General features: G+C 44.7%; 2 protein-coding genes across 2 annotated transcripts in view; one reads left to right on the plus strand and one right to left on the minus strand.

Annotated features, from left to right (window-relative positions):
* Positions 1 to 3,467: 3,467 nt before the first annotated feature.
* On the plus strand, positions 3,468 to 4,784 carry LOC104913693 (putative UDP-GlcNAc:betaGal beta-1,3-N-acetylglucosaminyltransferase LOC100288842; the record flags this gene model as incomplete). Its single annotated transcript, XM_031556281.1, has 1 exon — positions 3,468 to 4,784. A coding segment is annotated over one exon (1,128 nt), but the record flags the coding sequence as incomplete, so codon positions are not given.
* A 551-nt stretch (positions 4,785 to 5,335) lies between these two features.
* PSMD5 (proteasome 26S subunit, non-ATPase 5) overlaps positions 5,336 to 11,978 on the minus strand; it is a 6,911-nt gene continuing 268 nt past the window's right edge. Inside the window, exons 2-11 of the mRNA XM_010721027.3 lie at positions 11,900 to 11,978; positions 11,634 to 11,778; positions 10,599 to 10,712; positions 10,036 to 10,164; positions 9,491 to 9,600; positions 9,237 to 9,379; positions 8,822 to 9,013; positions 7,869 to 7,978; positions 7,612 to 7,752; positions 5,336 to 7,139 (exon numbers count right to left, since the gene is read on the minus strand). Coding sequence (XP_010719329.1) covers positions 6,882 to 7,139; positions 7,612 to 7,752; positions 7,869 to 7,978; positions 8,822 to 9,013; positions 9,237 to 9,379; positions 9,491 to 9,600; positions 10,036 to 10,164; positions 10,599 to 10,712; positions 11,634 to 11,778; positions 11,900 to 11,978 — 1,421 coding nt within the window. The 3' untranslated portion in view covers positions 5,336 to 6,881. The remainder of the gene's footprint in view (positions 7,140 to 7,611; positions 7,753 to 7,868; positions 7,979 to 8,821; positions 9,014 to 9,236; positions 9,380 to 9,490; positions 9,601 to 10,035; positions 10,165 to 10,598; positions 10,713 to 11,633; positions 11,779 to 11,899) is intronic.

The raw sequence follows: 11,978 nt of genomic DNA on the forward strand, positions 1-11,978 counted from the left end.
CCCCGGAGCGCGATGCCCGCGCGGTGCCACCGCGGTGCCGCAGCTCCGCTCCCTCCCCAAACGCTCTCCGGGTTTACGCCGCTTCCCATGAGCAGACTTCGTGCTTCTCTCGCAGCATCCCTTCCTCCTCCTCCCTCTCCATATGGGCTCTCCTACACTCGGAGTCGTTCGAGAGAAAAGCGATCCGTGCCGCCTGTGCCATCCATCCATGTGACGCTTCCTGACCCAACGTGCTTTTAAGAAGGAGAAGTTATTCTTCATTCACTAATTGCCTCCCATTAGCGGGTGCAAAATGTTAATGCGCAGCTCTGCGAGGAGAGGGGGCGGCGGCGCGGTGACACGCGGGGTGAGCACAGGCTGGGGGAGGAATTACTTAAAAATACGATGGGGATGGGCAGGAAAAAGATGTGAAAAATGTAAGAGAAAGAGCCAGAAGGGAAAAGAATCTTCGTGCACTGGGACCTGAGCTGGGAGCATGCCACCGCACTGCACAGAGAGGGTCAAATAGAGCCAATAGGGCTGGAGAGCCAACGGGACCATGTGGGCATTCGTTGCCTTCAGCCTGAAGGTTGCCCCACGTCGCGTGGACATCTCAGTGACAGCTGGCACGACGTCCCACGCAGTGTCTGTGCCAAAGCGGTGCCGGCTGCTCCCCCCCATGCTCCCTGCCCCTTCCCAGCCCACAGCATTTTCTCACCATGAGAGCCGAGTGCCCTCTCTCCCAGTGCTGGCACTGCCCAGAGATGCTGCTCTTCCCCTCCTCCAGTGCTTTGCTAACGTTTATAGGAATGTTCACTTCTCTTTGGAGAGCCATTCCGGCTCCAGCCAGCAATGCCCTGTGCATCTTTCCCAGCAGCTGCAGTTTAATGCAACCTTGAGTCATCGTGGGACCTGTGCAGTCTCACTGTGGGAGCACAGGGGGCACAGCTCAGGGTGAGGGGCAGCTCCAGAGCTTTGTGTCTGGAGGAGCAATAAATACATCTGTGGGAGGCGATGGCATGGATGAGTCAGAGGCAGAGAGAGAAAGTCATCTGGGGAGGAACAAAGGAGCAAAGTCCAGCACACCTCCATGCTATGGAGCCGAGCAAAGACTGTGGCTGTGCCTGAGCTCTCCAGCTCCATGTTTTGCAACCGTTAATGCTCTCTCCATTCAGCCGGTATTTAGTTCTGTGTTTCTGATGCTGAATGTAATGCTGAGAGAACACACAGAGGGTTTGAGCTGTCTGTATCGAGAAACACAGCGGGAGATGGTTGTCAAAGCTGTCATTGAACTCAAGAAGCAATAATCAAACACACACAGAGAAAGATAGAGCTCTGTAATTCCAAGCCTGATGTATGCAAAGAAAGAATGAATGCCGGGAGCTTGGCTACAAAACATATTTTCAGTGTAGTCAACTGAGTCAATTGAGCCATGAAATAGAAAAAGATGCCCTTACGGGGGTGCAGAGGGGCTGAGCTATTTGCCAGCTCTCTGGATTGCTGCCTTGTTTGTAAGTTTTCTACCTTCATTTAACACCCTGAGGAACATTAAATATCAAAACCCAAATGAAATAAGCGCGATTAAGCTCTGTAAAACCATCTCCCCCATCACCTCCCCAGCTTTGTGGAGAATTGAGGGTGAAGAACTGCTTGCAGGAGCTGAATCATAACTGCCAGCAAAAACATCACTATTAGGTGACTAAGACCAAAACTATTGTCTTCCTCTATTTATCACCACCGATGCTGTTATTAAGACCCAGAGGAGCCCCTGTGCAGTCCCTGGTGCTCTCTGCACACAGGGAGGTGCCCAGACCTGAGCTCAGCCCCTCAAGGACATGGAATTCCCTTTTCTGGAGGCTATTGAACCTCATGAGGAGTGAGGTTTCTCCTGAACGCAGATAAAACTCATCAGTTTAGCCATAAGGAGCAGCTTTGGTCGGAAAACAGAAATCTGCATATATTTTGGGTGTACACGTGGCTGTTTGAATCAAGCCCTGCCATCACAATGCTGAGCAGAAGGAAGGGCTCCAGCACTGCAGGCACCATGCTGCGTGTAATTGCAGCAGGCTGATGCACATGTGGGGCTTATTATTGTTTTAAAAACGCACAATTGGGAAAGCCAATATTTGTCATGGAAGCGGTTTCAAATACCAGTGTTTATTTGCTTATTAAATAGTTTAGCTGGAGACAGAGCATCTTCAAAGGAGGAATTTTTTTTTCTCAGAATGCGTATCTGGTGCTGTAGTGCTGTATTATTATACATGAAAAATATTTCCTGATCAGCTTTTTATTCCGGAGAACACACTTAAGTGACATTACCCACGCAGACAGCTTGCCAAGCTTCACAGCACAGCTCTGTGAGGACTGTGGGGACCCAACCTTGCTCCAGCCAAACCTGGAGCCCTGTGGGCAGCCCAGAAAGGAGATCCGGGTGATCCCATTGCTCACAGTGGGGCACTTCTCCTGCCACCATTACAACAGCTGCCCAAGGAGAAGGTGGGACTCTTTTCCCCCATGGTTCCACACTACTTTTTGGGGGTGTTGTGGGGATGCCCTGGGTGCCACCACCACTAAAGCACCAACACACGCACTCCTTTAGAACTGTAAGTGATGGGTGGGCAGGTAGCACAGCTCTGTGCCACAACAGCATTTCACTGAAGTGCCCCCAGTGCAGCTGCACTCTGTCATTCCCCCAAGACCTCACAGACATCACACAAACCCCTCCTGAGTGTCAACAAAGAGTAGAGGGAAAGGCTAGAACTTGGCTTTGTGTTTGCTGCAGCTGCAACACAATCAGCCTTCGGATCATCTTTCCTCCCCACAGCAGGAGAAGTGAAGCTGTGCGTGGGTATGGGGAGGTAACCCAACCCTGCAGCCCCCAGACAGGCGCTGCCGCCCGAGGGGACGCTGCTCCAGGAGCTGCTGCCCACGGCCATGCAGGTGGGTGCCCAGGTGTGGGGTGTGGGCACAGCATGAGGCAGTGAGATGTGTCCCACCAGCTCAGAGCCGGCGCTGGGTGGGGAGCAGCTGGGCCAGCAGCACAGCGGGGAGCAGGAGGGGTGGGGAGCAGCCCTGGGCTGAGATGGGGCCTTGGTCCTGAGCGATACGGTCCAATTCTGTGCAGTAATGGTTCCCCTTTCCCCCTCTTACCCCATTTCCCATGGTTCTGTCAGATCAAGTGCCAAGGCTAGCCTCTGAGGATGCAACTGATCTTCATTAATATCTCACGCCTTCAGTAACAAGCTAAAACAGGCAGAAAGCATTCAAATATTCAGTTATTCCTCAGCATATCCACAGATGGATGCGCAGAGATGAGACATTTAATGTACAGCACATTAATGTGCATCTCAGCTTAAGCTCTCCCTGCACCACAAGGTTTGTAGGAAGTAAAAAGCTGTAGACTTAATGATGTACACATCTACAAGCCACAGTTCCATTTTGCTTGAAACTTTCATGATATGTACTATGAACGTGAGACAAAATAAAATCCTCAGCACCCAGGTGTGTTTCTTTCCCAGCTGTGCAGACTCCGGACCCACCAGTGGTGCTTTGTTCTGTTCAATGTCCTGCTGTTCCACATGCTGCTTTTCGGGGCAGACTTGCTGGAGGAATACTTCCTGCGGTCCTTACCTCTCTCCTACAGCGATGCGAAGGCCCTGGAGATCAGGGAGCGGGCCAGGAAGCTGGACACAGCCTCGTTGAAGGCCAACCTCTCCAGGTCTTACACTGTCAGCAGCACAGCGTGCTCTGATCAAGAGATATTTCTGCTTGTTCTCGTCTGCAGCAGCCCAGGAAACAGGACGAGGCGCAATGCCATCAGGCAGACGTGGGGCAATGTGACAGACACCACGGGTTATGCTGTCCTCACTTTGTTTGCTTTGGGAAGGCCAGCTTCGGTAGAAGCCCAGCAGGAGATTGATGAAGAGTCGCAAAAGCACAGAGATATTATCGAGGGCAGCTTCATCGATTGTCCTGCAACTCAGACACAGAAGATGATGATGATTGTGGAGTGGGTGGTGACTTTCTGTCCTCACGCAAGGTATACCCTTAAGACAGACGAAGAAATGTTTGTTGGCATTCCCAGCCTGGCTGGATACTTGCTCAGCTTGACTCAACTAGAGGATGTCTACAGTGGGAGGGTCATCCATCAAGGGGTGCCTGACAGAGACCCCCAGAGCCCCAGCTTTGTCCCCATCCATCAATACCCCGAGGAGTTTTACCCGGATTACTGTGACAGGAGAGCCTTCGTCATGTCGCAGGACGTCGTGCGCAAGGTGTTTGTGGCTGCCCAGGAGGTGCCAACTTCAGTGCCTGCCGATGTCTTCGTTGGGATCTGTGCTAAGAAAGCTGGCATCACTCCCATTCACAGCTCTCGCTTTTCTGGGGAAAAGCACATCAGCTACAATCGATGCTGCTATAAATTCATTTTTACCTCTTCCAACATGAACGAGGATGAGCTATTTAAGGATTGGAAGGAAACAAGTGATGGGAAAGACTGCTCGCTACTGGAAACGTACTACAGCCTGGTGTCCTGCAGGGTTCTGACCTATATTGATAAGTTCAAACAGTTTAACTTGGACAGAATAAAAAGTGAGGCTTTCCATGTCTCTGATTAAAATATAATTTTTGGGAAGGAAGGCTGTATTTCCTTCCACCATTCTTTCTTTCTTAACCTGTACATATTCAGCAATCTCCCCTCCAAGTTGGCTTCTTCCCTTCAACAGCTAATGAATTAGTAATGCTATCATGTTGCAGTAACAAAAGCTTTAAACATATTCTAGCTGCATGCCCTTGTACATTGTGTGAAGCAAGTAAAACGAGTACAAAGAAACATGGTGTGCATCCAGTGTTTTCCTTTGTACATAAAGATACACCAGTAACATGTAAACCATTTGGCTATAAAAAAAATGTATTGGCATATACTGAACAGATGTAGATAACAAGGGGTAAGATCTGAGCTCTAAGCTCAAAAAAAAAATGAAGCACACGTGCATACAAATGCCTCGTTTGGCACCTCTGTATTTTAATATATTGTATTTGGCACGTGAACCATGCAAAACAGATGTTAAAGACTTGACACAGAGAGCAGCCTTCATAAGCAACAGCTGAAGATGTGCACAGAAGTGACTCATGAACTGCAGAAAAGGGTTATACTGATTTCTTTTACCAAGATTTCAGTATACACCTCATCTAGAACTACCAGCACAAGAAGCCACCTGGAATAACCAAAGCTCAACCCCAATACAAGTGCAAAGTCACACATTTTCCTTTTTAGTGCTTTTATGTTTTTCCATACTTGGAGGTTCACACAGCTCCTGTGCTCCCTCAGCTCACAAATGAGACAGTACATACTGCGTTTCCCTCCAGCAGATGTTTATTATGCACACTAGGATGAAGTGAGAAGTAGCATAACATTGGATGACAATTTTTTGTACATATCTGATCATAAGTAACAAAGCAGATCACCTGCATTCAGACAGTTTGTTAGACATTAACAGATTCTCCCCAACTATCCAACTTCTGAGCCCATTCAGTTCCTTGCCAGCAATGTTCTCTTGCCAGCAATATTTTGGAAGGCAATGCTAACATCTCTGCTGCAGCCTGAATGTACTACAAGCAATAGAAGTTACTCCACAACTACATCGATCATCCCACTTCGCTTGGCAGAGTGAGGACACCAGGCAAGTACTTTCCATAGACGCACAGCTGACTTAACACACTAAAATAAGCCCCAGAGCAGTTGTTTCATGTGTTATTATGCTCCCTCCACCTTGCCTTCAGATTTATGTCCCCAACAAATCTAAGATAGACCTTCAGTATAAAACACATTGTGATCTTTGTTTATGGACCGACACATCAGGGGGGACAGAAGGGAGCGGTGGTCCAGCTAACCTTGTACCTCATCTCACCCACCACCTCCAGAAGAAGATGAAGGCCCATGAAGCACTACATTTATATTCTAATGCAGTTCGTGCATTTAAACATGAACACTTCATGTTCTTACCCCTTTTATTCCAACTCAGGCAAATAAAATTGGTACTTTTTTAAATAACACATTAAAACATTAATCTTCAATAAAAAAATAGCATAAACAGTTTAAGATTTGGTTCTGAAGTAGACTTGTAGCTGGTGCTCCTGTTCAGCAAGCAAAACAAGCTGCCAAAACCACAGTTAATGAGACAAAGCTCCCAATTTGGTTTTATACATCAGCTTACTTCTGTTTGTTTGTTTAAGGATTAAGTGTTTGTTTCTGTGATCTCAGTATAAAGTGTAAACAATACTTAGGACTTATTTAAACATGACTTACATTCAGCAACCTGATCAGAGAAGAGAATCCAGTTTGTACTCCCTCATGTGGACAGAATGTTACCAGTTTATTCTTAGAGAGTTTCTAACAGAACTATGGCAGGCTAAAAGAATATTTTCCATGCAAGTGCCAACTTTGACAGATATAAAAAAAATGTTTTTTAAAAAAGAGAAACTATGGCAGCATCTGAGCTTACAAAACCTCAACCTTTTTTTGCTTTTTTTTTTTTTTTTAATTGTACTGTGATCTACTGAGAAAACATGATAGGAACTCTAAACTCAAACCAGTTTAAGTAAACATTGACAGCTTCTGCAAAATAAGACACAGTCAGCAGTTAACAGAATGCTTACTGTACTTACTTGCCTCAGAACAGTACACGGGAAAACTCTGCCATGAGATTCCATGAAAAATTACATTGTGCCCTATATGAATTGATTTGCTCTCATGACCCTCCTTTCAAACAGAGTCAAAGTGCTTCAGGTTCCTTTAAAGAGACACTCACACAGCTCCTGTGTGGGAATCTTTTACACCTTACATCTTAACACCTATCTCAGTAATGTGGTTTGTAAGAAGGGGAATTGAGACATCAGTGACATTATTCTGCTCCTTCCACAGCTGTAGTAGAAACTGCTTTGACATAATAAGGGCCTTCATTCAAATAAGCCCTAAGCCTCAAGTAATACTGATTTCCAAAGATTTCTGCAATTGTTTTAGAGTTTACAAGGGCCTTCACCAGTTCATACTTGGCATCCTTGGAAGCTTTGTCAGGTTCCACAGATCTGTCTACAATGTATTCCACAAACCCTGGACTGTTGAGCATCAACTTCTGGGCCCAAGCTTGATTTGCAATAGCCTAAATGTGAAGACAAAAAGAGAAGGAAAATTCATTTTAGTTTTAAAAACACCCCAAAATCAGTTACACAGTAGAGAGAGCAGAAAAAATTAAGTGGAATATTAATTCTACACAGTATTTACATAACTACCATCTGAATAATAGTTTTTAATCACTGGAAACCAAATACAGTTCAGTGCTTCTCTAGCATTTCAAGTGAATTATCAAAGTGGTGACCTCCTGTATAGGATTTCAAGGAAAAAAAAAAACACCTTTGAATTAAAGTTTCTAAGAAGAGCACCGCAGACATGACTCATTTGCTACATTTTTTAAATGGTAAACACAAGTGAGACACAGTGGAAAAGACCTTATTTCTGACTGTTTCAGGAGTTCACATAATAAAACACCACCATTTGTGGCTTCCACTGAAAAACATGAAACTGTATGACAATACAATTCATGACCTGATCTTTAATAAAAGAAAGACACTTACAGTGAACACCCTTAAAGCTCCACAGTGCAGATCAGGGAACGGCTGAGTACTGATGCTCCTGAAGAGCTCCAGTGGTTGGCTGGACAAGGATGTGAACCATGACTCAGTCATTCTTAAAAGATCTTCTGTCTGCTGCTCTGGCTGCACATATCACAGAAATGTACAGATATGAAAGGTTAGTTAGAATTATGAATAAGTCTTCACACAAACAAAGACCCACCAACTGACCAGAAAACCAACCCACCAAGTAAACTTACAGGCAAGTAGAGAAGAGATGAAACAGCATCCAAGCATCGAAGCCGCAGCTCCGTGGGCGCATTCTTTGCCTGGTGCCCTATTTTGTTTAACAGATTCTGAAATCTGCTTCCTTTGAAAGTGAGAAAACAGTTCTTTGAGTAATTCAGGCAGACCTTAGACGAAGTACAATGTTACTAATTAGTTACATGATACAACGCTCTCCTACCACTAACATAGTATATAAAGCCTGAGAAAGATCCACTTGATCCACTGTAACAAAAGCAATGTAAGATTCTCTTTGCTTCATACAGACCTAAGATGGATGAATCCAAAGCTTTTATGTTTGTTCTGTGGACTATCCAGAAAGTTATTTGTCTCAGATAACTGAATCACTTTGGGAAGCTTAGACCCTAGTACATTTGTGATTAGAAATCCCCAATCCCAGCCTACAGTGCTACAAGTTATCTGCTTATGCTTATTTTTCACTTAAGTTCTTCACTTTAAACGAGAAGCAAAAAGAACACACAAAAAAAAAAAATCCAGAACCTACTTTCAATCATTTGAACCATTTTATATTAAGAAAAAAACTGCAGCCTTCGAGAGAAAAAAAAAAAGTGACATTGCATGATAGTTCATATTTTTTCTCACCCTGCTGAGAAGCCATGAGATAAGGAGAAACAAAGGAACCTAAAATTACAGACGTACTGGCAGTTTATATACTGCAGCTCACTAGAGAAGAGTGACTCAAATAATGCTTGAGACACCAGAATTCCACCTGCGAGGCATTTCGCTCTGCCATGCCTGACAAGGCAATTAAAAACCACCTTATCTGCTATAATGCAGCTATTTGAAGAGACAACCTTGATTGCTGTGTATGTTTTTCAACTCTTTTCTCTATTACACTATTATCAATACAGTTTTTAATATTATAATACACTGAGAAAATTTTATTGCCAAGAAAGATGACACTAACTTGCTTTCTGTAAAACCTGTTTGCCTTCCACACTTGATCCCAGGATTCCTAGTGTGTCCACAGCTACTCCAATCATGGTTGGATCGTGACTTTCTGCCATTTCAAAGACTTTTTCCATAAAGACAGGATATCGCTCACAGATCTGCTGCGGGCTGTCTACAACAGCCAGGTTTCCAAAGAATTTAATAAATCCTAATAGAGACAACAAGAAACAAGTATTCAGAGTGGAGTAACAGCATAAATTAAGATAAATCAAGATAAATTAATCCCGTTCTTCAGTATTTTGTGCACGTCCAATGTGAATTCTACTATCCAAAACATTCAAGAGCTTTTGAAACAGCTTAGTAGTCCTCTCAGTTTAACATATAATACTTGCAAAGGGTAACCACAGGAAATAAGAAATGCATGATGTAACCTGGTAAGTAGAAGCCTGAGAAAGGATCAGACTCTGCACCAATGATGATGTTAGAAATTTTATCAATCACTCCTTGCTGAGCAAGATACTGACGCCCATGGGCAGTATGTGCCAGTGAAGTCACCATCTCTATGCACGTAGCTCTGTAACAGACAAACAGTTTATTTGGTCTTTTGTTTAAAGAGGGTTATTAAAATAAGGTCGAGTACCACTGCTTCAGCAGTCTGGGAAATCTCAAATTCACTATAACGTACCTGACCAGAACATCATCTCCAGTCAACTCTCCAATTAAGTCTGATATTAATCCACTGTTTGCACAGTAATTAAGTGAGTCTGCTGACACTGAAGAAATCTCAACAATTAGCTAAATAAAAACACAGGAGAAAGAAGGTAATATCACACCATGTATATAACTATTCATAGCAATGGCCAAACACACCTTATAACACAGATTAATCCTTTATATATTAAATATAGTTTTATTTTTTCAGAATCTAAATGCTTGCCAGTAACAGACTCATACAGAGCTGCAAGTTGACAGCACATGCACCTGGCTTTTCTTTAAAAGATGAACTGCTATTCCCATTAAACTCTAAATGGCTAAACTGCATTATTCCTCCTTCGTCATGCATTTCTAAACTGATACACTACTCAGCATCGCTGTTTCTTTCCCACACCTGAGTTTTTAACAGCTCTGTACAGCAGTGCTGTACTCCTCCTGCTCCCTTCTCGCCTCAACAAAACAGAGACATGAAGAAAACTCACATAATTGTCAGGACAACATCAATCCCATTCCTACCTCATACACTCTGTACCGAACAACATCATTTGTTGCCATGACATTTTTCAAGTCACTTAATAAGCTGCTCACAAACAAAGCCTCTAAGCCATCTTGTGTTTGGGCTATTCTTGAGAGAGATTTGATGGCCTGTAAACAAAAACAATTGCTTGCTATAGTAACACAAAAAATACAGGATGATTTGATTTAGTCTCAGTGTTCTTTACTAACATATCAAATCATGCTATTTGTCTAAAATGGTAGTTCTCATTCACCTTTCAATGAGAATTATTCTACTGCTGACAAGGGCTAGTTTTAGTTACTGTGATTCAAACCTCTGGCATCAAATGTGGGCCTCTAAGTTCACTTATGCACCAATAGCTATTGGAAGAAAACAGTTCTAGGTAAATGTTTTTAATCATATCTAAGTAAATTCTGGGCTTAAGTCATTTATATGATTATAAAAGTCTTCCAGGCAACATGAGCTCTTTTTTCCTTAACAAAGAGCACAAGCTGACATTTCAACAACAGCAGAAAAGGCATTCTGTGCAGCATCTACAGAGGAGGAAGAAAGCAACACTTACCTCTTTAGCCACCGCTATTTTCTCACCACCAATGCAATTTATTATCTGCCGCAGTAGTTCAGGACTGTTGAGAATTTCTCTGACAGCATCTGAATTTTCAACAATCCTCCCAACCTATGGGTATAATTAAATAAAGTTATTCAATAACATCATAATAGCCTTTTTTCTCCTATGAAGAAAGGTTGAGTGAACTGGGCTTGTTTAGCTTGGAGAAGGCTGTGGGGAGACCTAATTGTGGCCTTCCAGTACTCAAAGGGAGCATATAAACAGAAAGAGGAATGGCTGTTTACAAGGGTGAATAGGATAGGACAAGGGGAAATGGTTTTAAACTGAGACAGAGAAGGTTTAGGTTAAATATTAGGAGAGAGTTTTTTACTCAGAGGTGGTGAGGCAATGGAACAGGTTGCCCAAGGAGGTTGTGGATGCCCCATCCCTGTAGGCATTCAAGGCCAGGCTGGATGTGGCTCTGGGCAGCCTGGTCTAGTGGTCAGTGACCCTGCACATAGCAGGGGGTTGAAACTACATGATCATTATGGTCCTTTTCAACCCAGGCCATTCTATGATTCATTTTATGATGTTTTCCCCTCACAAGGTCTGGATCAGACACCCAGGCAAAATCATCATTTCTGGAGGCACTCAGAACTCAGCAGACCAGCATCCCAGGCAGTCCGCTGCAACGTGGCCCTGCTTTTAACTGGGATTGCTTTTAACTTGGGCCTGTGATGACCAGAGCTCCATCCCAAACTACAGAATCACAGAATGCCTCAGGTAGGAAGGGACCCAAGCAATACAACATTGCTACACTTTGCTCTATGGCACCTGCTGCCAGTGCTGCCTTAGAATGCTCTACTCAGAACAACCCATAACAAACAGAAGGTTCAGTTACAAAAGATCTCTGCCCAAACAGCTTTATGTGTTATGGTTAGCAGGCATATCACGAAGCTCACACGCTGCACAGTAAGAGCAGCAGCCTGCAGCAAAGTACCCCAGTAGGTTGGGATGAGCGCGGAGCTCAATGTCGGATCACGGCCGTACCTGGGATATGGAGAGGATCTTCACGGAGTCGTCGGGGTGAAACAGTCCCTTCCGCAGCTCCTCCCGCAGGTTCTGGATCACGTAGAGCGGGTCCAAGGCTTGCAGGAGCCTCTCCAGGACGGCAACGCAGGCGGACAGCTGCTCCCTGCGCGGACAGAGAGAAACCCCTCAGCGGGACCCGCAGCTCGCCGAGGGGACGGGGCCGGGAGCAGGAGGAGGCGGGAACCCCCGCGAGAGACGTGGGGACGGCAGGAAGGGCCGCTCACCGCTCACTGGTGCCGAGGAGGTTGAAGAGCGCTGCCAGGTGCTCGTCGCTGAGTTGGGCGCGCAGGGCGGCGGGCGGCA

The sequence above is a fragment of the Meleagris gallopavo genome, chromosome 19, assembly GCF_000146605.3.
Source record: "Meleagris gallopavo isolate NT-WF06-2002-E0010 breed Aviagen turkey brand Nicholas breeding stock chromosome 19, Turkey_5.1, whole genome shotgun sequence".
In the NCBI taxonomy this organism is placed as follows: domain Eukaryota; kingdom Metazoa; phylum Chordata; class Aves; order Galliformes; family Phasianidae; genus Meleagris; species Meleagris gallopavo.